The 27,169-nt window shown below is 47.0% G+C and overlaps 1 protein-coding gene across 1 annotated transcript; it reads right to left on the reverse strand.

Moving 5' to 3' along the window:
* Nucleotides 1-320: 320 nt before the first annotated feature.
* On the reverse strand, nucleotides 321-26,588 carry FBXW12 (F-box and WD repeat domain containing 12; the record flags this gene model as incomplete). The annotated part of the gene is made up of 11 exons (XM_080709016.1): nucleotides 321-376; nucleotides 2,507-2,610; nucleotides 3,747-3,874; nucleotides 3,955-4,133; nucleotides 5,652-5,862; nucleotides 7,084-7,242; nucleotides 15,278-15,487; nucleotides 19,431-19,549; nucleotides 19,973-20,136; nucleotides 24,241-24,278; nucleotides 26,499-26,588. 11 exons carry the CDS (start codon nucleotides 26,586-26,588, stop codon nucleotides 321-323), a joined length of 1,458 nt encoding a protein of 485 aa, XP_080565142.1.
* Between the last annotated feature and the right edge of the window lie 581 nt (nucleotides 26,589-27,169).

The following is a 27,169-nucleotide window of genomic DNA, read 5'->3' on the forward strand; positions in this document are numbered from 1 at the left end:
TGTTTTGGGGGAATTTTTCCTTTTTTTTTTTTTTCCAGTACTGGGGATGGAACTCCAGGGGCATTCTACCTCCGAGCTACACCCCACCCCTATTTTTAGTCTTTTTATTTTTTGAAACAGGGTCTCACTGTTTTGCAAAGGGCCTAAGTAGCAGAGGCTGTCCACGAACCACAATCCTATGGTCTCAGCTTCCCAAGTGCTGGGATTACAATATGCTGCACCATGCCCAGCTGACTTTTTCCACTATTTTTAAGAATGTTCCACTGTGGGAATTTTCATTGGGAATACAGATGTGTTTGCATGCACCCGTGCTCTCAAGCTCATTCCCTCCCGGGGGAGCAGCGGGAGTCTATCCGCAGTGGCCATGCTGCCTGTTCTGGTGAGAGGAGCAGGGCAGGGTGGTAGGACGAAGGCTGAGGGCAGCGCGGCACAGCAGCGGTAGGGCGGTCGGGCCTTGCTGCCCTGTGTCCAGCCTGATTCCCGGCCTTCCCACTGGCGGTGGCGAGCCCAGGGGGCTGCTCTGTTTCTTTCCAATAAGTTCCTTTTTCAGTTTTAGTCAGAAATGTTTTCATACTGACAACCTGAGGGGGCACCAATGATACAAAACAAAAAGTGTCAGCTCTGGAGTCATGCAGCATGGGTCCACAAAGTTAATCTGAATGACAGCAAGAACTGTGGGTTAACTGTATCTACACGCACAGAACACAGACCAGAAGGATAAAGAACATTCAGTTAATATATACTCCAATAGCCAACATTTTTTTTTCTTTTGTGGTACTGGGGATTGAACCCAGGGACATTCTCCCTCTGAGCTACACTCTCAGTCTGTTTTATTTTTTATTTTGAAACAGGGTCTCACTAGGTTGCTGAAGGCCTTGCGAAGTTGCTGAGGCTGGCCTGGAACCTGTGAATCCTCCTGTCTCTACCTCCAAGTTATGCCCACCCCTATTTTCTATTTTGAAACAGTGACTTGCTAAAAGTTGCTGAAGGTCTCACTAAATTTCTAAGACTGGCCTTGAACCTGAAACCCTGCTAACCATAAGCAATTTAGTTCTTGTATGTACACAAGCTCTTTTCCAGAGTGAGAATCTGTCTTAACATTCTTGTGGCTGTATGCAAAGCAACTGACCCCACAACTTAGAGGGAGGAAGATTTATTTGCTCTTAGTTTGGAGATTTTGAGTCCAATTCATGTGAGGTCAGGGACCACGCATCTCAGGGAATGGCAGTGGGAGGGAGGGAAGAGGGGGGCAGAGAGACTGACTTTGCTCTCACATACATATAGGCTAGAAGCAAGAAAGCAAGCAAGAGGAGGGGGAACCATACGTAGCCCCAAAGCCTCAGCTCCAGGGACCCATCCTCTCCAGACCCCCCGTCAGCCCAGGTCAACACCCAGTTAAACCCATCGCAATGGATTTATCCCTGCTGAGATTGCGGCCAAATCCTGATTCCAACACTGCCATCCTTTTTCCGTGAGGGTTAGGGGAGCATTCAGTTTTCAAACCATTACACTCTGCCCCTGGCCTCAAGATCTCATGGCCACCTCATAATGCAAAATAACATTTAGTCCATCTCCAAGAGTTCCTACAGTCTTAACAGTTCCAGCATTGCTCAAAAGTCCCAAAGTTCAAAGTCTCCTCTGAGACTCAAGGTGAACTCTTAATAAAGAAAATCAAAGTCAAAATAAAGAGCATGTTACATGTATCCAATATACAATGGCAAAGAATAAACATTTGCATTCCAAAGGGTAGGAATAGGACCAAAGAAAGAAGGAATTAGGACCAAAACAGTACTGAAATCTGGCAGGAAAAGCATTTGATCTGGACACATGGTGGTGAGATGTGATCTCAAGGCCTTGGCAGCCCCATCCTGCAGCCCGGCTGGCTGCAATGGCAGTGCACTTGCCCTTGCAAGAGCCTTCCCTGTGCTCCTCCACATTTCTGGTGTTTCTAAATCATGGAGGTTTTCTTATAACCATGGCTTCATCCTCACAGCTTCAAAAATTGCCCCAGTGGAGCCTGGTTTCAGGGGTTCCCTGGCCACAGGTTGCCTGGATTCCCAGGACTTCCTTTGAAATCTGGGGGGAGGCATCCATGACCCCCTTTTCCCAGCAAAGCCAGCATTCTGTGAGTGCTCTAAGTTGTAGGTTTGGAGATTTTAAATCCAGTTATGTGAGGCCAGGGACCATAGTTCTCAGAACACAATTCGCAGTGTAAAGCGGAGAGAGTGCAAGGCTTTGTTCTCACATCAGGAAGGCCGAAAGCAAGAGAGCAAGCAAAGGGAGGGTGAACCATGTATCCCCAAGGCCACAGGCCGGGGACCCACCCTCTCTAGCCACAAGCAAGCAGCCCAGGCCGCCACCCAGATAAGCCCATTCCAGTGATTATCTACTGCTGAGATTGCAACCAGGGCCTCTTCCAACATGCCACCCCATTTCCATGAGGTCTAGATGGGCATTCTATTTTCAGAACAGCAGAGATCCTCCTCTCTGGTGTAATCTTTTTCACCACGCTGAACTCTGAAGCAGTATGACCTCAGAATACCGCCTCCAGTGCTTCGGACTTCCACACCCACAATGCTCATGCTGTCGCTCTCCACATGAGTAAATCCTCTGCAAAGCAATGGGGCATGTCAGGCGCTGATCTGAGAAAAGGACAGACATTTAAGTAGTGAACACTTCGACATGAACATGAACTCAGCCTTGTGTACCTTCTCACGGCCAGTCAGTACCGTCCAGCACTGTTTGCATCCATTATTTACTCTGAGCTTTGACTTGAGGATCTAAATCCACCAGCCACAACTGGCAGGTGCCATCACATTCTTAGTGGGAGTATCATTTCAGAGCCCTTGCGTGAAAGAAGATGCCTAAATCACAATGATGCCAGCTCCTCTGAAAAGCTCCCAGTAATGGAGTGCCTCATTTAGTCTGGGTAAGTTTGAGTCATTTCTCCAGAATTTAATATTACCCTATCAGTTCCTCATCGGTCTTCTTGCTGTCTTGAATGAAGGAGATTTAACTGCAAGTGCTCATGGGTGCAGCCATTTTCCAGAAGGCCAGACTCAAGGTCCAAGGAAAGCTTAGCCATGCATTCTCCACTGGACTTTGGACAAAATAGCCACCCTTCCGCCTGTTTTTCTGTAACATGTAGATGATGCCAACTGCATTGGAGAGTGTTGTCCATCGCAAGAGATAGTGTACATAACACACGGCTAGAGCTTACAATTGGGCTTTTTAACAGAAGGGAAAACAACAAGAGCAGTGGCTGGTCTCCAACACAGCACAGAGTGGGCTGGGCTCTAAAGTCCTACTAACATTCAGCCAACATTTATTTTTATTTTTATTTATTTATTTATTTATTTATTTATTTATTTTCGGTGGTACTGGGGTTCCTGGAAGCCCTTCTACTTCTGGGCTACACTCCCAGACCTATTTTATATTTTTATTTGGAAACAGGGTCTCTTAAGCCAGAGCGGCTGGCTTCGAACCTGCGCGTTCCTCCTGTCTCCACCTCCTAAGCATGGCGCCACCACGCCCGGCTTCATCCAACATTTTAAAAAAACCTGCTTTGAGTTAGGTGTGGTGGCAGGAGCCTCCACCCACTTGGGAGAATGAGGCAGGAGGATCACTTGAGGCTGGCCAGCCCAAGAAACACAGTGAGACCCTATTTCCAAAGCAAAACAGAAACACATCTTTGTAGGCCACGTGAGGACATTTTATAGGTAAAGTAAAGGGAAAGAGTGAATTACCTGCCCCATCTGTGGGATCCTCCATGCAAGTGATAGCAGCTCTTGAGGACTGGGATCTTATTTTCCTTATTCCATACATAGACACGCAAAGAGAGGTCGAAGGAAGAAGTGATGACTCGGTCTGGGTCCTTGAAATGAAGTCAAGTGAGGTTCAGACATGGGCTCCAAGGAAGGGGGGCATGCCACGGCCAGGAGACGCTGCACTCACCACCCACAGGGACGTGATGGGCTTCTGGTGGTCCTGGAAGGCTGCGAGCTGCAGGCCATGTGTGGTGAACAGCACCAGCTCCGAGCTGGAGGCCAGCAGGATCACCTGGGAGCTGTGGCCCTGCATGAGGTGAGGTGGCATCATGGTGTCCGGCAGGGGGAAACTTGCCACCTGTTGTGCTTGGGGAATGGAGATGCACAGTCAGCCCCTCGGGCACACGGGCCTCACCTACGATGATGCAGTGCAGTGGAAAGGGCAGCTGCTCTCGGCTCCAGTCTCCATCAGCAGCCGAGGGCTGACGATGGCACACCACGGGGCTGTAAGGTCAAACGGTGCGCTTGGGAAGTGACTGGTGGTACAGGCTCTGGCACATGGAGCCATTCAGGAAATGGGGCGCTCTCCTCCCACTTCCTTTTCCCACCTAAGACAGGGTGAGGGAAGAAACGGCAGTGTGTGAACTCAGCACCTGCCAAGAGCCGGTGAAGGCCCCACTCAGCAGACTGCATGGCAGCCTTGTCCACCAGGAAAGCAACGGCCTCTTGGGAAGAAAGTGTGTGCTCTGGCAGCAGGCAACCTGTTTTCCCTCTTTCCTCCATTGCCAGGGGGCTCAAAGCCAAACTGACAAGTGATTTGAAAACAAATGAGCATGCTACAAAGAAACACGTGCCAAGGACCACAGAGAAGGCATGTCAGAGCGGTGTGGGTGTTCAGACATCGCGGGACAGTGAAGAGGAACGTGGATCATATCTTTCCTGTTGGACTAGCCACTCATTGGCAGAAGAAATAGTTCCAGCTTTTCCGAGCTTTGCACTCGGTGCTGAGAGCGGGGCCTTTGACACGGTTGGGAGAAGAGGGAGGAGCGACTGGACACGGGAAGACCAGTTTGGAGGGAGACCATGGGGGTGGATGTGCTCACGTCTCTGAATCCCAGGGCCACAAAGGACGCCCAGCCTGTGCAGGGACACCGTCGCCCACCAGTGCATAAAGTCACAGCAGAACTTTTTTTTTTTTTTGCGGGTCTGGGGATAGAACCCAGGGGCGTTTGACCTCTGAGCTACACCCCCTGCCCTATGTTTTATTCTCTGAGACAAGGTCTCCCTAAGTTACGGAGGGCCTTATTAAGTGGCTGAGGCTGTCCTCAAACCGTGATCCTCCGGTCTCAGCCTCCTGAATGCTGGGATTACAAGCGTGCGCCACCACACCCAGCTCACAGTAGAACTTGTGTTAGAGCATTCTCTTTCACAGAGAGGAGAAACTTGTGATAATTATTTTAGATTCGGGGTGTCCTCCAGCCCTCATGGAACACAGTGGTGGTTTGGAAGTGGGGCTTGGTTGTGGTCTCAGCATTGCCGTGGATTTATCTGCTGGGTGGTGGCTGGGCTGCTGGGTGTACCTAGAGGAGGTGTGCCCCTGGGCTCGGGCTTTGGGGATTATATATGGCTCCTACTCCCCTGGCCCTCTCTCTGCTTCTGGCCTCCATGATGTGAGAGCGGGGTCTTGGGCTCTCCCTCTCGCTGCCTCACCCCAAGATCCACGATCTCCAGCCTCACATGGACTGAATCCCAAACCTACAAAAACTGTAAGCAAATAAATCTTCCTCTAGGTTCAGTTCTAAGTCAGGCCTTGGGTTCCAGCCGCAAGGATGCTGTGGGTACAACTGCCCTGGGAGCCTCATAGCTAGTGGTGGGGATCCTTACCCTGGACGTCCACTCTGTCCCTGGACTTGCTGGCCCTTAACTCAAAGGTTGTGACCACGAGCTGCACGCCATTGGCATCCCTGTGCATCACAGCCAGCCTGGCTGCCTTGTCGGGAACCCAGCAGGCTCTGGAGCTCAGGTGGATGGGGAGGGTAGTGGAAGCCGGAGGCTCGGCATCTGGTGGGCACTGCAAGGATGGAGTGTAGAACACCTGGGGAGGCACCAGACATGTCAAGTGCAGGTGAGGGACCGGAGCACTCAGGAGCTCCCCAGCCCAGCCTGACCCCTGTCCTCTGGCAGAGCCAGCTGGGGCAGCTGGTCCTGTCTGCACCAGACCTGCCCTCGTGGGCCTGGCCAGCGCAGCTTGTGTGTCTGCACCTCCCCTTCCCCGCTGGGCTTGGACCAGGGCTTCTGGGGTTGATCCCAGCACTGCTGGCCTGGCTAGAAACAGCCTGATGTGTCAGTCTTCAACACAGATAATGGCAGTTTTGTTTTTGAACAGCCGTGGTTATTGTTTTCCTGAGGACTCAAATGTCTTCCTGCATAGTCCCTTTCTTATGATTCCTACACCACCCCAGGCCCTAGGCTCCTTTCCCTGAGGGCCCATGGCCCCTCTCTTGGCCACGCTGCACCACACTCTGCTGCTCGTCTCTGACCTCTAGATCCTTCCCGCTCTCTCTTCCTGCTCCAGCAGCTCGTGTATTCTCACAAGACTATCACCAGCTGCCTGGTTTTTGTTGTTCTCTTTGTGGTACTGAGACTGAGCCCAGGGGTGCTCTACCACAAAGCTAAACTCTAGCCCTTTTATTTTTTTCAAACAGCGTCTTGCTAAGAGATTGCACACTGGCCTTGAACCAGTGGTCATATAGTCTCAGCCTCCACAGTACTAGGATTATAGGCACGCGCCACCACACCCAGCTCAGCTGTCTGCTTTTTGAAGTGGTCTGCTTACCTGAGCACTCAAAAGGAATGCTTCATCTCTGGCAGATGGCCCTTGTGTCTGGACGTTGCCAGGACTCTGGGACTCAGAGGAGGGCGCCAGCAGATGGGGACAGGCCCCGGAGGCTCTGCTGCTCCCTCCAGGCGCACGCTGCTCTCTCAAGCATCCTCCCGCCTTACCCACTAGCCCTCACTCTCACTGGCAAGGAAGCTCTGTGCGCAGACCCCTGAAAGGCTCTTGAGTGCATCCACCAGGATGTTCCTAAGGCCCTAAACTGGCTGAAAATCAGCCTCTGCCCCACCCTGCAGCAGGGCCAGCCCTGTCCAGCTCAGATGCAACTCTGAGCCAGCTGTGTGCAGTGGCTGGAGGGCAGGAGCTTCAGAATTCTCCTCGCACCAGCAGTGGGGCTGGGTTTTGTGCAAGAAGCAGCTCTCAAACACGCACCCCACCACCTGGAGTATCAGAGCTTCTACTCAGCCAGACTTCACTGACCTTTGGGTTCAGGTCTGAATCCTGTGGGGATGCAAACGCCCACTGCCGGTCAGGAGAGCAGAAGAGGCTCACAGGGATGTTGGGAAACAGGGTCACGCTGGAGACCACCTGCAGCTGAGGCACTGTCAGGGTGCAGAGGTTCCCTTCAGCACAGGCCACCTGGAACAGAAAACAGATGGACAGAACAGCAGAGCATGAGAGGCACCAGGGCCCAGCCCAGCAAAAAGCATCACTGTCTTCAAAAACAGCGGTGTTCCCCTTTGAAGGCTGGAGACAACTGCTTAGCTGCTGCCTCCACAGAGTGCACGTGCTGGTTACTCTGAGGCTGTGCCTCAAAATATTTTTCAAATATGCAGACAAGGGCCAGGCATGGTGGCGCACACTTGTAATCCCCACGCTTGGGAGGCGGAAACAGGAGGACTGTGCAGGTTCAAAGCCAACCATGCTGGCTTAAGAGACCCTGTTTCCAAATAAAAAGTATAAAATAGGTCTGGGAGTGTAGCCTGGAGGTAGAAGGGTTTCCAGGAACCCCAGTACCAAAAAAAAAAAAAAAAAAAATACAGACAAGGGCTATGGAAGTAGCTTAGTAATAGAGTGCTTTCCTAGTATACACGAAGCCCTGGGTTCCACCTCTAGCACCACAAAAAATAATATGCAGACAAAAATGAATATAAACAGACAACATGTCAGTCTTCAGAGCAAAGTGCTACCCTCTTCCACGAGGTTTGGTGTGGAACTTCCAGTGCCCTTTCTACCCATTCATAGAGGCACACTGAATTAGGGTGTGTTCCACAAACTGCCTTTTATGTGTGATATTTAAAATACTTATTGGAAGTTTGGTGGTGCATGCCTCTAATCCCAGTACTTGGGAGGCTGAGATGGGAGGATTGCAGGTTCAAGTATATCCTCAGCAAGTAGTGAGACTATCATCAGCTTAGTAATACCCTGTTTCAAAATAAAAATTAAAGCCGGGAGTGATGGTGCATGCTTATAATTCAGTACTTGGGAGGCTGAGACAGGAGGATCGCAGGTTTGCAGCCAGCCTCACCAACTTAGTGAGACCTTCTGCAACTTAGACCCTGTTTCAAAATAAGAGAATAAAAAATATGGTTGGGAGTGTAGATCAGAGGTAGAATGACCCAACATTCAATCCTCATTACTGAAATATATATGAATGAATGAATGAATGAATGAATGAATGAGAAAAAATCTAAAAAGTAGTGCTGAGGGTGTAGCTCAGATGTAGAATGCCCCTGGGTTCAATCCCCAGTACCACACAAAAAAGTACAAAAAAATAATAACCCCCTCCTTCTCTTCACTTACTTTTCTAGCTGGAATTTCAAGTACTATACTGAACAGTAGGGATGATAGTGGGCATCTTTGTCTTGTTCCTGATTTTAGAGGAAACATTCGTTTTTCCCCATTCAGTGTGATGTTGGATTTGGATTTATTACATAATGCTTTTACGATGTTGAGGTAAGTTCCTTCCACCCCTAACTTCCTCAGTTCTTAACATGAATGGGCATTGGATTTTGTCAGATGTTTGTGTCCATCTATTGACATGATCATGTAATTTATGTCCTTGGTTCAATTTGTGATGAATTACACTTACTCACTTGGTATAGGCTGAACCAACTTTTCATCCCTGGAATGAAGCCGACTTGGTTGTGATCTTCAATGCAAATTGCAGGTATTTTAAGAATTTTTGCATGGCATGCCTGTGATGACAGTACTTTGGAGGCTGAAACAGAAATGACTGCAAGTTTGAGGCCAGCCTCAGTAACTAAGCAAGACCTTGTTTCAAAATATAAAATTTTAAAAGGGGCATAGGGCCTGGAGGTGTAGCACAAAGGGTACAGCATCTCTGGGTTCAGTCCCCAGTAACAAATTATTTTTTGCTTGTATGCTCATCAAGGATATTGGTCTGTAATTTTATTTTCTGAAGACATCTTTGATTTCAATTTTTTCTTTTTGGCAGAACTAGGGATTGAACCCAGGGGTATTCTGTATTTTGAAACAGGGTCTCGCTAAGTTGTGGAGGGCCTCACTAAGTAGCTGAGGCTGGCTGCAAACCTGCCATCCTCCTGTCTCGGCCTCCCAAGTACTAGAATTACAAGCATGTGCCTTCATGCGTGGCTACTTTATTTAATTTTTATACTAAGGTGATACTGGCTTTATAGAAAGAGTTTGGGAGTATTCCATCTCTATCTTATGAAATAATTTGAGAAACATTGGACTTGGTTCTTCTTTAAAGGTCTTATAGAATTCAACTGGAAACCTAACTGGTCTTAAGCTTTTCTTTGTCAGAAGACCTTTTATTACTGCTTGAATTTTTTTGCTTATTACTGGTCTATTTAGGGTGTGTGTGTGTGTGTGTGTGTGTGTGTGTGTGTGTGTGTTACTAGAGATGGAATCCAGGGACATTCTACTTCTGAGCCACATCTCAAGCCCTATTTTCTTCTATTTTGAAACAGGGTCTAAGTTGCAGATGATCTCAATAAGTTGCTGAAGCTTGCTGTGAATCTGCACCATCACACCTGGCTTGTTTAGATTTTCTATACCCTGTTGGTCCAATTTAGGTAGGTTGAAATATGTCCAGAAATTTCCTATTTCTCCTAGTTCTTCTGATTTATTGGAATATGTTTTCAAAATTGTTCCTGATGACCCTCTGGATTTCCATACTGTCTGTTGTGATGCCTTTTTTATCTCTTATTTTAGTAATTTGGGTTATTCTTTCTTTTGATTACATTAGTTAAGGATTTATCAATTTTATCTTCTCAAAAAACAACTTTTTGCTTTATTAATCCTTTGTACCTTTTTAAGTCCTATTTAATTAATTTTTGCTGTGATTATTATTATTTCCTACCTTTACTGGCATTAGGGCTAGTTTGTTCCTGTTTTTCTAGAGCTTTGAGATGTATCATTAGGTTATTTGGAATCTTTCTGGTTGATATAGTTTCCTTTTAAAATTCCTGCTGCCAATTTTTTGTAAGCTGCTTATCTATTTTCATTTGATTCTAAGAACTTAAAATTTTTTCCTTTTATTTCTTCTATGATCCAGTCCTAATTCAAAGGTATATTGTTAATCTCCATGCATTTATTTAATTCCTCTGGGTCTTCCTGCTTTTGATATCTTCTTTCAGTGTATTACAATCTGAATTGATGAAAGGAATTTTGCTTTTAAAAAAATTGCTTATACTGACTTTGTGGCCTAGAATAGGTCAATTTAGAGAAGGTTCCATAAGCAACTTGAAAGAATACGAATTCAGCTGTAATTGGATGAAATATCTATAAATGTCTCCTAGGTCCATTTAGTTTATAATATTCTTAGGTCTGAATAGTTTTTACTGATCATTGGTCTGGATGATGAACTGGATGGTGAGAGAGGTGTGTTATTATCATATTGGGGTCTATCTGCACCTTAATGCCAAATAGAGTTTCTTATATGTAAGTAAGTAAGCTGACATTTGGGGCATAAATGTTTACTATTCCTTCTTGTTGGATTGTTACCTTTATCAGTAAGAAGTGACCCTCTTTGTCCCTTCTGATAACTACTGGCTTGATGTCTGCTTTGTTGAATATGAGAAACGCTATCTCTGCTGCTTGTTTTCGTTCTCCATTTGCATGCAATATCTTTTTCTATCCTTTTACCTTTAGCTTATGAAATTTTTGTCTATAAAGCAAGTTTCTTGTAAGCAGCATATAGATTATTTTTAATCTAGTTTGCCAATCTATGTCTTCATCAGAGTTGAGACCATTTATATCCAGTATTATATAGAGGTGCTTTTTATTTTCCTTTCACTTTCAGTTATATTTTCTTTTTGATTCAGTATTAGTTCTCTTTTGTTAGTACTCTGGCAGAATTCATCCCTTCTCTGGTTTGATGCATATTTTTTATTTTTTAATTTGTGTGTTTTTTTTGTAAATCCTTTTTAGCGATGAGTCTTTTCATTTCTGTTTATCTTGGAAGATTTATTTTTCCATCCATTTTGAAAGACAGCTTTGCTGGATATAGCAATCTTGGTTAGAAGTTATTTTATATCATCCTAAGCTCTCCTAGCATAGAATTTGGGCTGAGAAGTCTGGAGTAATAGTATTGAGTTACTTCTGAGTTTGACCTGGCCTTTTGCTCTTGATGCATTTAAGAATCTCTTTTTGACTTCTGTGTTAATTATTGTGATTATGATGTGGCATTAGGAGGTTCTTCTTTGATCTTGTCTGATGGGGTTTCTGAATGTCTTCTGTACATGAATTTCATCTCATTTTCCAATTCACTCCAGTCTGCTGGGGGATGTGTGTGAGAAATGTCAGTTTGCTCTCCTTCTACTCACTTTCAGACCTCTTTTCCTATTCTAAACGCCAGAATGTCAGTTCTAAATGGGTGCTTTCTTTGTTGCAACAAGGGAGTTGGGGAGAGAAAAGGAGAAAAAAGATAAATTAGTAAGAATGTTCTTTGGCTTTCTTGCTGCTAGTTGGACGTGTAAACAGAGTCTCTTTCGTCTGTGTGTGCCTATGGCTGCAGGTACTTTTGCTGGGGGAGGGAGAGTGCTTTGTTTCTCTGCAGCTAAGACTCCTTCAATGATTGCCTCAAAGGCTCCGATCCTGGCCAGGTTTGGCCCATCTTCTCCGAGACAAATCTCTCCAAAGACAGGCATGTAGAACAGCTTCTCCTCCTCCTCTTCCTCCTCCCCCTCCTTCTTCTTGGTGACTACTTGTATTTAGGTTTTTTTCTTCTTTTGAGGGGTGATGTTTCCCCTCCCCCAAGAAGCCATTACAAGTGTCTGCCTCACTACTTAACTGGTGCTGTCTCTTGATCAGTTGTACAACTATGTTCAGTTTGGTGGTGCAGAACTGTTGTATTGCTTTACTCTCAGGGAGCAGGTTGCTGTGGGCTCCTCTAAACATTCATCTTTTCAAGCTCTTTAACAAGTCTTTTAACCTAGCTTTCACTGGTAACAGCTTTATAATACAGGCCTCTAGAAGGCACCATAAATTTCCTATCATTCAAATTCACTGACATATTCAGTTACATAAAATATGTGTATTCCACTCATCAAACATCTGGGTGAATTGTAAAAAAGTCTGATAGTTGACAGTGGGTTTTTTTAAGCACTTTATTTACTTTTTCATTTATTTATTTTGTTCTGGGATTGGAATCCGGGGGCATTCAACCTCTGAGGTGCACCCCTAGCCCTATTTTACTTTTTATTTTGAAATAGGATTTCTCTGAGTTGCTGAGACTGGCCTCGATCCTCCCATCTCAGCCTTCTGAGTACTAGGAGTACAGGTGTATGCCAATACGCCCGGCAACGCTGACAGTTTTTAAGCATCACTTTTCCTTCTGCTTCCCCTTCTGTTCTGTAGATGGTGAGAAAGCTCTTGGAACTGCCTGGAAGTTCAAACTACATAAACTCTGGCTCTAGAATGACACTCTACTCTTGACCCCACCTCCCAGCCATAAGAAAAGCCCAACTCAGTCACTCCTGGCTCTCTGAAGCTACTTTCTGACCTGCTCCCTATGACCCTGCTAGTGGAATCATCAGTTTTGACAATCCAAACAAAATTCTGGGTTTCATTTGATTCTGTCTCAGTAGGACAGCTGCTACTCACACTCACTTTCCTTTCAGGGTTGAGGCGATGTGCTTCTGTTTTCACTGTTCTTTGGCAAGTTAGAGATACAATATGCACCCTTGACTTAGATTATAATTTGCATCCTTGATTTACAAGAATATACTGTTATTTGATGTTGCTCTTTAATCGTATTGCTTTCAAATTTTATCAGTGATCATTGTCTTTCTGCCTAAAGTTCCATTAGTATTGTTTCTTCCAGTAAGCAGTTGCAAAGTAACCATTTTTTGCTGAAAATGTTTGTATTTTATTTTACCTTTTTCTTTTCTCCTCTTCTCTCCCCTTTCTTCTTCTTCCTGTCTATCTGTCTGTGTCTTGAAAGATATGTTTTCTGATTTTGGAATTCTGGTTGGCAGTTTTATCTTTTGAGGTGTCATCCATTACCACCCAGCTTCCATGAAGAAGCCAGTCTTGCTTTCCGGCTGTAGCCCAGGGGTAGAACATGTGCCTGTGCATGAGGCCCTGGATATGATCCCAAAACAGAGAGGGGGGAACAGTTTTGAAAGTAGTTTTATTTCCACTGGCTGCTAATTGATATTTTTTCTTAATCTTCAGGTATTCAAATTTACTATTATGGATTTGTATGCAGATTTATTTTTATTTACTCTGCTTGGGATTACGGGCCTTCTTGATCCCATGGATTAATGCTCTTACTCTATTTTGAGAAAGTACCTATATTATCTCTTCAAATATTTCTTCTTCCTCATTTACCTCTTCCTCTATTCCTGGGATACTAATTAAATACTGAAATTTTAGCCAGGTGTGGTGGCACATACTTGTAATCCCAATACCTGGAAGACCCGGACAACAGGATCGCAGGTTTGCAGCCAGCCTCGGCTACTCAGTGAGGTTTTTGGCAACTTAGTGAGACCCTGTTTCAAAATAAAGAATAAAAAACTAGGGCTGGGGATGTAGCTCAGAGGTAGAATGCTCCCTGGGCTCCATTCCCAGCACCACAAACAATATCAACACTGATTTTTTTTTTAGTCTCTTTTATTATTTTTTTGAAACAGGGTCTCACTGAGTTGCAAAGGGCCTTGCTAAGTTGTGAAGGGCCTAAGTAGCTGGAGCTGTGAACCGAGATCCTCCAGTCTCAGCCTCCCGAATGCAGGGATTACGAGCGTGCGCCACCACGCCCGGCTCAACACTGAAATTTTGAAATTTTGGTGGATCCTTTATGGTCTCGACAGCAGTACCAGTACTAACTGGAAGCTTACTTAAATCAAAATCTCAGGCATCTCCTGGGACTTACTGAATCGGAACCTGATCTTAAACATCTCCAGTTGATTCACATCCCCATTATATCTGAGAAACACTGGTAATCTCTCTTACCCTATTTTCTATACTTACTATTATTCGTATCCCTGTGGTTTATTCTAGGTTCTTTTCACTTCTCTTCCAGTTCAGCTCTTTTTGACTTATAGGACAACATAAACAAAATGCACAAAACCTCAAAGATTTCTTACTAGAAGTAATATTCGTGTTACTCTCCGAGTCAAACAGTGCGATGTCCATAGCCCACGGGCTCCCTGCGCCTCCTCCAGGCACTGTGTGACTCCCTCTTCTAGCTGGCTAAGAATCCAACCACTGAGTTCTTCATCTTGCTAATGAGTTCTTCTATTTGTAGAATTTTCACTTGGCTCTTTTCTAAATCTGTTACTTAATTCTGTGCAGCCTTAACAGTTCTCTGCTGAAACTTATCTTCCCCAGATAGCAACTCTGGGTGTTCTGATCTCCACATCAAAAGCCCTGTTGCTCTCCTTATGCTGTCTCCTATCTGTCCTGCCAGTTCCAGTTTACAGGAGTTCATCTCCTGTGCCTGGTTTAAGTGCACAGTGAACCTGTACTTGAAGACATATTACTGATTGTGGTGGCCCATACCTATAATCCCTGCGAGGTGTGGGGCGCTGTCAACATTGTCCACAGAGAATTTCCACTTATTTCGACTGGGGACCAGGGTTCTAAGCTGCACTTGTGTAAGCCTTAGGCTGCCACACTTGCTAATCCCACTCCTGTGGGTCCTTCTGTAGCGGCCCTGCATTCCAGCTTTCATTCTTCAGCAGTCAAAGGTCTTCTTGGCTTCTCAGCAGCCCCTGAGAAAGTGCCACTAAGGAAAGATCAGTTCTCAGCAGCGGCTCACCACTTTGATTTCTGCCATCTTCGTGACCCTCATCTAGCTCACTGATATTAATAAGCAGTTACACATTTTTCCTGAGTTGAACCTTAGCAAGATCTTGAAAATAGGAATGAAGGGCAAAAGTGCAGTAATAAAACTGCAGGTAGAAGGACTACAGGCAGAGACCAGGAGCCATGCAAGGCATGTGACGCACCCTCAGTGGTCCCATTCTGGGTCTCACTGAGGGAAAGAGAGGCCGCCCCTACCTGCGGAGTTGAAGGACAGGAAAAGGAATCTGCACTCCACAGCGGCAGGAGGACCACCATGATGCTGTGCCGTGGAGAGGGCCTCGTTCGAGGTTCCACCCGTCCCTGTGGCCACAGGGCTATGGTGCAGACCCCAGGAAGGCGGCTAGGTCCTGCAGGAGCTCCTGCGAGCCAGCTCACTCACCAGCAGCAAGGCGCCCTCTTGACGGTCGCAGGCCTCCACTGCAGGAGGGGAGGAGGGTAAGCAGAAGGAGGCACACTCCTGCCCCGTCTCTGCTTTCCACACCTTGATCAATCCCTGCTCGTCCACAGTAGCAACCAGCTGCCGCTGAGGGTAGGGCACCACATTCACCAGAGGCGCAGGCTGCAGAGGGCTGCACCAGATCTCCACGCCCTGCCGGTGACAGAATTAACAGCTGATACTGGGCCCTTCATTCCGTGAGCCCATTATTCCCTCTCCTGCGCTCAGCCAGATTCCACTTCCTGTGCCTACTCCATGCCTGGCTCCACAGTGCACATGGAGGCAGGCGGGTGCGGGACGTGACCCCCCTTACAGCACACAGGGAGAACAGTGAAGACCGTATCCTAGAGAGGACGTGGCTGGAGCACTCAGGAAGACCTCCTGAGAGCAGGGTGGCACAGGGGCCTTCATCATGGCAGGACGCACCTGAAGCACTTTGGTTGGCAAGCCAGGGCTTGACTGAAGAAGGACCGTGCCGCACAACTGGGCAGGGAGGCAGATGCAACACTGATGCACCGCGTGCTGGAGTCGGGGCTGCCCACAGCTGCTCGCTGCTCTCAGCCAACGTGGAGCATTTGCGCGTTACTATCTCACCAAGTCTTGTGATGCACTACCATCAACTGTTCATGCTGCACGGATGCAGCTTCCCCGCTTAGAATGTCTCCTCCCCCCCCTCTGGGGTGTGCCCAGTGGTGCCCTAGCCAAGGCCTATCCCCCCAACACACAGTCTGCTGATCCACAGGGGGCAACCACCCGAGCTGCTGGATCCATCCCATGGTTGCCTCTGGCACTAGGAAAACTGGAACAGAATGCCTGTTGCCACTGGGCCCACAGTGCACTGAGACAGGGCATCAGGGCGACCCCCAGAATTCCCAGGTCTGCATGGCAAGGGTTCATCCCAATTTTGAGCCATTATGATCTCTCTTCTTTATCAACTTTATCATGATCTTTCTCTTTCCAATCATGATATCTTAATATTTCTCTATTACTCCCCCATGGTTTGATTTATATTGCTTCAACAGCTAATATAACTATCACTAATACAAGCTAGCAGCAGGGGGCCTGATGGAACTGGTTCTTGAGGAAATACATAAGTTTTGCAAATGGTTAGTGCTACTGAAGTGTGCAAAAAGGCAGTGCAACTCTTGTATTTCTGAGTAGCAAAGCAACAGTCAGTGCAATTGAACACTAGAGTATGTCAGCCACTTCCTGCCCGTGGGCTGTGAGGCGCAGATGCGGGGCCCAGGACACAGGAATATCTCTGCTGGCTCTGTATACTGTGGCTTTAGGAAGAGACAGGCTCAACTCCCAGGACCAACCAGGGGCCCAAGAACAAAACACAGTGTGCAAAACCATCAAAATCACATAGGGCTGATAAAAAAAAAAGAGGATTAGCATTTTAAGCAAGTAAAATTAAGCGGTTTTTTTTTTAAAAAGGGTAATTATTAACTTCAAGAACAGCAAATTGTTATGGTAGGAGAAAGAGAATAGTATGGTAATGCTGTCCTATGGCTCAGCTGTGAAGTCCATGTATATTAATAACTACAGTAATATAAACACTGTTAGCTTAAATAAAATGTAATTTCAGCTTCAGAAGGCTAAACCTGTGTAGAGGAAAATCAGTAAATCACCTGCCAGAGAACTCAACAGATGCCTAATAATTAGATGCCTAATTATTCCTCTGAAATAATAAGAGGGATAGGGTATGACTGATTCCTAAAACAAAACTTATAGGTGGGTTTTTTTTGCTTTTTTTGTTGCTGCTGTTGTTTATGTTTTTGGTGTTTTTGCTTGGTATGGAGATTGGACTGAGAGGCAGTCTACCTCTGAGTTACATCCCCAGACCTTTTTTGGGGGAAAAATTATTTTCAGACAGTTTTGCTAAGTTGCTGAAGCTGGCCTTGAACTTGCAATCCTCTGGTCTCATCCTCCCAGTACTGGGATTATAGGCATGCGCTACTGCAGCCAGCTTGTTTTTGTTTATTTTGGGGGTTGTTTCCTCCTCTCTTTCCCCAGCTGTGATGAGAATGGAGCCCAGGCTAGGTAAGCACTGTGCTGCTGAGCTGCTCCCCAATCTGGGGAGCTGTAAGGGACCCACAAGATTTCTCTGCTGCAGAGAAGGAATGCAAGCTGGTGTCCCTCCAGCCCACCCGGAGTTCAGCTTGCTTCCAGGGTCCAGCAGGTGGCCCCAGCATCATGGCTGCTGCTGCTAGAAATCCCAGCACCACTGGCACTCAGCTCTGTGAGGACTGCAGACAACCCTCCACAGCCTGAGTCCCGGTGTCATGGCTGCCGCCAGCACCATCACCCTCAGCTCTGCCTTGGTAGACTGAGTACTGCAAAGCTTTACCCAGTTCCTCAAAACACCTGCAGTCTAGATGTAAGAGAAAAGAGATTAAAAGAGCTGGGGGTATAGCCCCAAGGCACAATGTCCCTGGGTTCAATTCCCAGTACAGAGGGTCAGTCCTCCAGGCAGAGGGAAGAGAGTGACAGAGAATAGAGACAGTAAGATGAGGGTAACAATTCAGATCAGAATGAGGTAATTCAACAGATAATAAATTATAAAAGTTAACAAATCTTAGAGCTAAAATAAAAAATATAATTGAGATTTTTCAATAGACTAGACCAAGCAGAAGAATGAATTTCCAAAGTTGAAAATGAGCCTTTTTAGATAAATCAGTCAGAAAAAAAGAAAAAAGAAAATTTAGAAAACCCATGGGACACCACTGAGTGGGCAAATATTTACACTATGGGAATTCGAAAAGGAAAAGAGGGGAAAAGATTAAAAATCTGTTTTAACCAAATAATAGCTAAAAACTTACCAAGTCTTGGAAGAGGAATGAACGTTCAGATCCAAAAACCTCACAGGACCCTCACAAAGACTCTTTCAAAAGAAGACCCTCTCTAGGCAGGTGTGGCTCACCTCGCTCACCAGGGGTGGGACTCTGGAGGCTGAGACGGAGGACCACAGGTTCAAGGTCAGCCTCAGCAACTTGGCAAGACCTCACCAAGTGAGTCTCTCCTCTCCCCTTCTTCCATTCTAAGTTCACTTGGCGGAAACCTCTAGCAGTTATTATAGGAAACATTCACTTCTAGGAAGACCTGACGACAGTGAGAGATAAGTGTCTACTCACCAAGAGATATTTACAAAATGGAGGAAGAACTAGGGTTGGGGGAGCTCAGTGGCAGAGCACATGGCTAGCATGTGGAAGACTTTGGGCTTAATCTGCAGATGCTGTCAGGTGTTTTGATCACAGCAGTGATAAAGCTCATCAATGCAATTTCTATAAAGTTATGATAATGAATACCATTTGGCTGTTCTCATAAAAAAATACATGAACAGATGAACGTGTTGGCGCACGCTTGTCATGCCAGCATTCAGGAGGCTGAAACAAGAGGATCGTGGTTCGCAGAAAGCCTCAGTTACCTAGTGAGGCCCTCTGCAACTCAGTGAGACCCTGTTTCAAAGAATAAAAAATAGGGCTGTAGCTCAGAGGTAGAATGCCCCTGGGTTCCATCCCCAGTACCGCAAAACCAAAAAGAAAACACAAACACTGAAAACTTCTTAACTGTAAGCGCTAACAAAGCTTAAAATGTTTATTAAGTTGTCCAAGTGTGTACGAGGAGGTAACTAAATGCTGTACCTATCTTGGCATAACAGATGGGTGGGCTGGCATCATGAGCAGTGTAGAGGAACACATGACCAACTGGCTTTAGATCAGAATGCAGTGATGGCTGCACTCAGTCTGAAGAGCAGCATGGCACTAGGCCAGGTCAGTACAGCCCCTCCAGGCACTGCTGGGAAGTCTCTCTCTGAGGCAGCACAACAGGAAGCCAAGAATGTGTCACGTGTCATGTGAGCTCTGTCACACTCAAGTCTCAACCCTGGGTCCACCCCATGCCTGTTACCAATGTGACCTGGCAGAGTGGTGAGTCAAATGCAGGCTCAGCTTTCTCATCTGCAAAATGGAGCTTCTCCTGCCTTTGGAGTTTTCCAAGATAGATAAGATCACAAAGACAAAGGGCCTTGCTAAGACCAAAGATGTGGTAAGGATTCAGTCTCGTCCCTGCCTTCCCTTCCCAAGGACCAGCTCACCTCATTCAAGTCCCAGGCACGCACAGTACAGTCTGAGGACACAGTACAAACCACAGACTTTGCCCTCCCGTCAAACCGGTACTCGTTGGTTGAGATGTAAGCCAGCTTATCTATCTGTCCTGTAACAGAACACAGACATAGGTGGCCTGGGATTTCAACACTCAACTTGGTGAAAAGGGTTGACGGGAATACCACTTCTCTCTCTCCTCTGTCTCAGGAATACAACCAGCACTCACTAAAGAGCTACAGCTTTGGAGCTGCAGCTGGGTTCTGCTCCCAGGACTCTCGTCGCCCCCAGCCACATGACCTGGGACTACTCCCAACTCTCTTAGTTTCTGTTTCTGCATACTGTGAAACAGCTATAATGATCTCTTTGTCACAGTGATACTGTGATGATTAAATACATACAAGTAATATAGTCTGGCAAGATATATAATCATCAGGTAGCCCTTTCCACATTATTGGCTGAAATGCCAAATTCCTCAAGACTTGAGCAGGGAGACTGAGCAGAGAAGGGAGGGAACATGGCTCCCCCTTCATACCTGTGTGCCCAGCAATTGCTTTGCAGGTGAAGTCTTTCCCTGGCCGTCCAGATTCCACTCGGAATTCCAGCTCAGAACGGCACAGATAGTACTGTTTCCATGTCTGCGTACCCAAGACCATCTGGGAGGCTTTGCAAGAGGACCACCGTCTCAGGCACAGCTGCCTAGAAAGCAGAACCACAAATCCAGGCAGGATGTAGCACTCATAGACGTGGGAGCATACGTCTAGCTCTGAATCCTGGCTCTGAAATCCTGGACAACTCGTTGCCTACCTAGGCCTGTTTCCTATAAGATAGGGACAGTGATAACACAGAATGACTGCTCACTATGTGTAAGGCAAAAGCGTGCACGCGTGTGCATGTGTGTGACTAGGGATTAAAGCCAGGGGCTTTCTACCTCTGAGCTAGACTCCCAGCCCTTTTTAGTTTTGAAACAAGGTCTCACCAAGTTGCTGAGGCTGGCCATGAACCTGCGATCCTTCTGTCTTAGCCTCCCAAGTACTGTGATTGCAAGTATGCGCTAGCCTGCTCGACTGTGAGGTGCATTTTTATATCCAGCAAACCTCCATGACAAACTAGCGACTTAGAATCTCATCTGCTTCTAACATGTAAGGAGACAGATGCAGAGAATTTAAACAAATGGGATTCAAAAGACTACTTCTTTGAAGTCTCTAATTTACTTATTCATTTATTTTGTGAGGATTGAACCTAGGGGGATTCTACATCTGAGCTACACTCTTAGGCCTATTTTGTGTGTGTGTGTGTGTGTGTGTGTGTGTGTGTGTGTGTGTGTGTGTGTGTGTTAGTTACTGAGGATTGAATTCAGAGGCATTCTACCTCTGAGCTACACCCCAGCCTTATTTTCTTTTTATTTTGAAACAGGGTCTTGCTAGGTTGAGAAGAGTCTCAGTACTTGTGAAGGCGGTCCTGAAACCCTGGTGTCTCAGCTTCTCAAGTACTGGGATTACAGGCATGTGCCACCACACCCAGCTTCTAGTGTTTATACTTGAATTTTGTCAGTCCTTCATGCATTTTGTCACTCTGTTGTTAGAGGCATATGTAAGTGTCATATCGTCTCAGCAGATCACCCATTTATCCTTATAAAACACTCCTTGGAGCCGGGCGTGGTGGCGCACGCTTGTAATCCCAGCGCTTGGGAGGCTGAGACAGGAGGATCGCACAGGTTCGAAGCCAGCCTCAGCAATTTAGTGAGACCCTGTCTCCAAATAAAATATAAAATAGGTCTGAGAGTATAGCCTGAAGTAGAAAGCCCCTGGATTCCACCCCCAGTAGCACCAAAAAAAAAAAAAAAAAAAATTCTTTCATCTCTAGTAAAATTTTTTCTTAAAGTCTGCATTTTCTGATAGCAGTAGAGCCTTTCAGTGCTCTTTTTGTTACTATTTGCATGGCATATCTCTATTCCTCTATTATGAACGTGTCTGTGTCTTTGGGTCTAAAGCCATCTTGGGGCTGGACAGTACTACAGAGGTTCAGTGCTGCTCCAGCCTGTGTAATCCATCTGGGATGGATGCCCAGCCTGCAAAGCAAAATGAAGTGTGTGTCACATGTAGACAGTGTGAAGTTGGATCATTTTTGTAACCCACTCCTCAATCCTTGTCTTTTTGATCAATGTAGTTACTGATGAGAGAGAACATACACCTGTCTTTCTCCCCATTCCTCCACTAATGCCTCCTTTTGTGTTAAACATTTCCAAGTGTACTAATTTAATTCCCTTGTCACTTGTCCTATCATAATTTTTTTTTTGTGTGTGTGGTACTGGGGGTAGAACCCAGAGGCTTTCTATACCCTCAGGCTATACCCTCAGCCCTATTTTATATTTTATTTGGAAACAGGGTCTCACTAAGTTGCTGAGAGCCTCGCTAAGTAGCTGGGGCTGGCTTTGAACCTGCGCCATCCTCCTGTCTCAGCTTCACAGCATAGGGGTTACAAGTGTGCGCCACCATGTCCGGCTATGTACTATCATAATTTTTGGTTGATTTGTAGTGGCTTCCTTGGAGATTATAATTTAAAGCTTAACTTACAACAACCCAACTTTAGTTAATAGCATAACTTCAACAGTACATAAGACATTTGCTCCTACACAGGTTCATGTGCTCCTGGCCTCCTCCTTTCTATTGCTGTCATAATGAGATCTTCACACAATGAATGCTCGTCAAAAGAAATTTATTTATTTATTTATCATGGTGCTGGGGATTGAACCCAAGGGTAGTCTACTTCCAAGCTACAGTCCCAGCCCACTTCATTTTTTTATTTGGCAACAGGGTCTCACCAAGTTGCTAAGAGCCTTACAAAGTTGCTGAGGCTGGCTCTAAACCCATGATCCTCCTGTGTCAGCCTCCCAAATACTCAGATTACAGGAGAGCTCCACCACGTCCAGCTAAAAGAAGTTTAGCTCTTGTTTTATGCAGTTGTTTTAAATCACATGAGAGAAGAAAAGAGCTACAAAAGTTTAGAGTATCTTTTATATATGCCGATAGTTACTGTTTCTGATGCTCTTGTTTCTTCATGTGGATTCTACTTACTAAGTTCCGGAAAACAGTTCTGGTACTATGGAAACGCACAAGGAGAGTGCACACCTGGCAAGAAAGGCCTCATGGACGGAGGCGTCAGCACTCAGAGGCTAGAGCCAATGCACACCTTCTGGCTCCAGACCAGCTCACGCATCTCAAGGGCAGAGACTGAGTCGATGGGAAATAACTGGTCCTCGGCCCTGTGGTCTGAACGGGTACAACACACAGGGTCTCCACCATCATGACTCAGATGGCCACTGGATACCTGTGCGTGAGGCTCTGCAGAGCTTCTGCACACAGAGGTCTCACGCTCACGAGGTGATGGCTCACTGCACTTGCTGAGTGCCTTGTCTTTGTACCACAGCAGCACACTGACAGCCTGTGGAAGCAGAGAGCCTCAGACAACTTTGTTTTGCCTCCATAGGACTAGCCCACGTGAACATTCAAAAGTCTGGAGTCTTTATAAAACAAAAAAGACAATCATAAGGGATGACCTTATGCTAAAAAGTTAAACACAAACACTGTGGAATAGTTAATGAAATGAAGACCCACTAATGATCTGGCCTGCACATAGGTAAATTAAATGAGGTGCCTGGCACTGTATAGTAACACTATGTGGTGGTTCTACGATGTGAAGAGAATGTTTTTTTTAAACCTTTCCTTTGCTTACCAGCAAAGATGATGACCAGGACAGGCTGGGATTGGCATCTCACACAGTTAACCAAGACTGTTCCTCTGCAAGGATTTCCACAAATACGTACACCAACCATGAGTCCATTCATTCATCCTAATATAACAATTTCTTTGAGAAATACACTTGGCAAGACATAATTTTGTCTACTTACCTACTGAAAACTCAGTTTCCAGAACTGAAACTACAGTTCCCCAAACTATAGAGATACTGAATTGTAATAAAAGTTCTTACTTCAAAACTGACTTAAGAGATTACTTTCCAATTAATACTACAAATAAAAAGCTAATTAAAAACAAACTGATAGTGCATGCCTGTAATTCCAGTATTTGATGGAGGTTGTGACAGGAGGATTACAAGTTCAAGGCCAGCCAGCCTCAGCAATTTAGTGAGACCCTGTGCAACTAGTGAGACCCTGTTTCAAAATAAAAAATGAAAAAAGGGCTGGAGGTATAGCTTGGAGATAGAATGCCCCTGGGTTCGACTACCAGTACCAAACAAACAGTGCCATATAATCTGGAAACTACTGGCATTGCTGAGTTGTCGAATATCTCAAGGCACAGTCATCCCAAAAATGTACTTCATATTTTGAAGAACCTTCATATGTAAACAGGTGTTTCTCATCATGAGTAACAAAACTTAAAAAGTAACTCCTAGTGGACAGTCAAAGCAGTACTATATTTAGTGAGAGGTAAGAGATCTAATAGGTCTTTCCCTTTCTATATGTTGTAACATCATATGTACTTATATTGCTGTAGATTTGCTATATACATACCAAAGTTGACTAAAAGCAGTGTGATCACATTGCTGCTGATTTGTCTTCTATCTGCCGGCTACATTCATTCCCCGTGCGTTTCTGCCAGAGTCTGGCCACCCTACTTTATGTCGGCCAACAACTCTTTGGCCTTAGGTCCTTAACCAGAGAGGAGTGTCCTGGGGGGAGGGCCGTAGATAAGCCTTTCCATGCATTCCACAGAGCCAGAAATGCAGCAGAGGCTCAGACATGTCCAGCGCACCGTCTCTCCACCCCTGGCTCTTTTCACTCACCTCCACAGTTCACTGGTCCTTGAAACCTCACTCCAGGCCTAGAGCAAGGAGAGAGAAGGGAGTATCTGTTCAGTAGCTATGCAGTTAGCACCTAGCCTGCCTCAACCTGTGAGGGGAACAGAGAGCCAGGCAGCTGAGCAAACAGGGTTCGCAGGTGTGGAAAAGATGGGCAAGTGATGTGCCTTAATTAGAACATACGATTCTCACTGGAGAGGGATGGGAAACAGCTGGAGGTGGGCTCAGACCAACTCCCAAAAGTCACAATGGCACAAACAGTGGAAGTTCCTAGGGAAGTTTATAAGAACCACAGAGACAGACTACATTTTAAGAGGGTCGCCTTGGCTGCTGTGAGGAGCAGGACCTGGAAATGAGATCAGAAAATGAGAAGAAACCACAGAAATGGAGTCAGGAAGGACCAAGAGGGTAGACCAGAGGTGCCAAGATGGTAGACTGGGAGGCGCCTCTCAGGGGAGTCACTACGGGGGCCTCTCACAATTTCTCTCTACAGAATTATCTGCAAGAAACTCACAGTGGCCTGTCACATAGAATGGGGTGTCAGAGTGCCAGACTCCTCTCCCTTGGCCAAGGACTGCCTCTTGGAATGTCCTGGCCTCCCCAGCTAAGCCACCCCATATTCTGGGGCCTAAACAACTTTAGTGGGCAAATAAAGGGCCTCAGGTGGTCCAGCCGCTCTGAAGGCCCTATACCAGGTATGAGTATTTCTGTAAGACCTGAAGGAAGCAACCACTGTCTTCTCTGAGCCCAGCCTCCCACTGCGATAGCTCTCACTTATCTGCTAGATCAAACTTTCAATCTTACCCAGTCTTTTTGGCTAATAAAGATGTAAATTTATATTCTGCAGCTGAGTGTGGTGACACGGGCCTGAAATCTCAATATTGGGAGGCTAAAACAGGAGGAATGCAGATTCAAGGCCAGCCTCTGCAATTTAGTAAAACCCTGTTTCAAAATAAAAAATAAAAAGGTTGGGTGATGTAGCTGGGCGGTACAAGGCCCCTGGTTCAATCCCCAGTGCAAAAGGGAAAAAATTTAATTTTGCAAAAATCATGCCACACAAAGATCTGGGCATTGTCTTCTTTATTGTTTCTGTTAGTTCCAAATCCAACTGAAATCTTATTTCCCAAATAGATATGTAATACAAAATAATATGTACTCCGTCTTGCAAAACAAATGCTATCTGCATTTGAGGGTCCTTCGGTTAGACCCTGGGCTTTGTGATAACATCATGAGGCAGGGGTTACTCACCTTAACATTACCTATGGGGACCCTTAGCCACGAAAGTTGGTACCACCAAAGGGTATAAGATACCTCCCAAGCTCTACCCAAGTTACCTGGAGCCTACAGTTTATGAAAACTGCCAGGGATCCAATCCCAGCCCAGTGTGTAATTCCGATCACAGACAAGTCGCTGGGTCATACTCATTTTCCTTATCAGTAAAAATGGAGTTAAAACTCAACATTTTACTAGGTATATTTTAAATGATCATTATGGCATTCAAGGAAGTATGTTTACTGGTCTTTTTGTTAAATGATTTAACAATATTTTTAAACTCCTTGAGTGCATTTATTCATAAATATTACTGAGGGGACAATAAATGTCAAGGCATATACTGGGCACTAGGGACACAGTGGAGAAGATAAAACCCCTCTGTGTGTGTCGTCTTGAAGACTGAACCCAGGGGCATTCTTCCCTTGAGTTACACCCTATTTTATTCTTTTTTTTTTTTTTTTTTTTTTTTGAAATTTTCCCACTGAGTTGCAGAGGGCCTGAATTGCTGAGGCTGGCCTGGAATCTGCAACCCTCCTGTCTCTGCCTCCCAACTTCTGGGATTACAAGCATACACTACCACGCCAGGCTCAATTCCTCTTAGGATTTGCCTGATAAGGAAAAGCAGCTAGTGAACACATGATGCTAACTGTCGTTTGACACGGTGACGCTGGGCGGGTGGCGGGGTGACGGTGCACCGGGCGGCTGGGGGGCTCCACTCGTGCTTCGGGGCTCAGGAGCGAGGGTGACAGGGGCAGGGTGCGAGCGCAGCGAGCCCCCCCCCCCCCGAGACCCCGAGGGAGGCCAGGAGCTGGCGGGCAGAAGCCCGCAGGAAAGTTCCAGGATGTGTTCAAAAGGCCGGAAATAGGAAGGAGAAGGGCTCCGGGCCAGGGAGGAACCCCGAGGCCGAGGCCCGCGTCCCCGCACACTCGGCCGGGCCGCCCTGGGCCCGCCCGGAGGCTCGCCCTCCTCACCTTGTTCACCTGCGCGGCGCACAGCAGGTCCCGCGCCCCCAGGAAGGAGAAGACGAGCGCCAGCTCGTCCGCCCCCAGCTGCCGGCCCATCGCGCCGGCAAGCCCGGCCCGGCGTCTCCGCCGCCCGCCGGGACGCCCGCCCGGCCCGGCCCGGCCCGCCCGGCAGCCCCGCCCACAGGCCACGCCCAGCCGGCGCCCCGGCAGCCCCGCCCACAAGCCACGCCCAGCCGGCCCGCCCGGCAGCCACGCCCAGCCGGCCCGCCCGGAAGCCACGCCCACAAGCCACGCCCAGCCGGCCCGCCCGGAAGCCACGCCCACAAGCCACGCCCAGCCGGCCCGCCCGGCAGCCCCGCCCACAAGCCACGCCCAGCCGGCCCGCCCGGCAGCCCCGCCCACAAGCCACGCCCAGCCGGCGCCCCGGTAGCCCCGCCCACAAGCCCCGCCCAACCAGCGTCCCCGGTAGCCCCGCCCACAAGCCCCGCCCAACCAGCGTCCCCGGTAGCCCCGCCCCCTGCACCTCTGTGAGCCCCGCCCAGGCGCCGCCCCCTCGGCACACCCGGCTCACCAGCGCGCTTGCGCCGGCCAAACTATTCCCCAGACTCCGTTTCCGCCCCTTGGTTCACCCGCACCGCACCCTCCCCTGGCCGCGTTCCCCCTCCACGCCCTCTGCA

This window comes from Muscardinus avellanarius, assembly GCF_963383645.1.
Source record: "Muscardinus avellanarius genome assembly, chromosome: 13".
In the NCBI taxonomy this organism is placed as follows: domain Eukaryota; kingdom Metazoa; phylum Chordata; class Mammalia; order Rodentia; family Gliridae; genus Muscardinus; species Muscardinus avellanarius.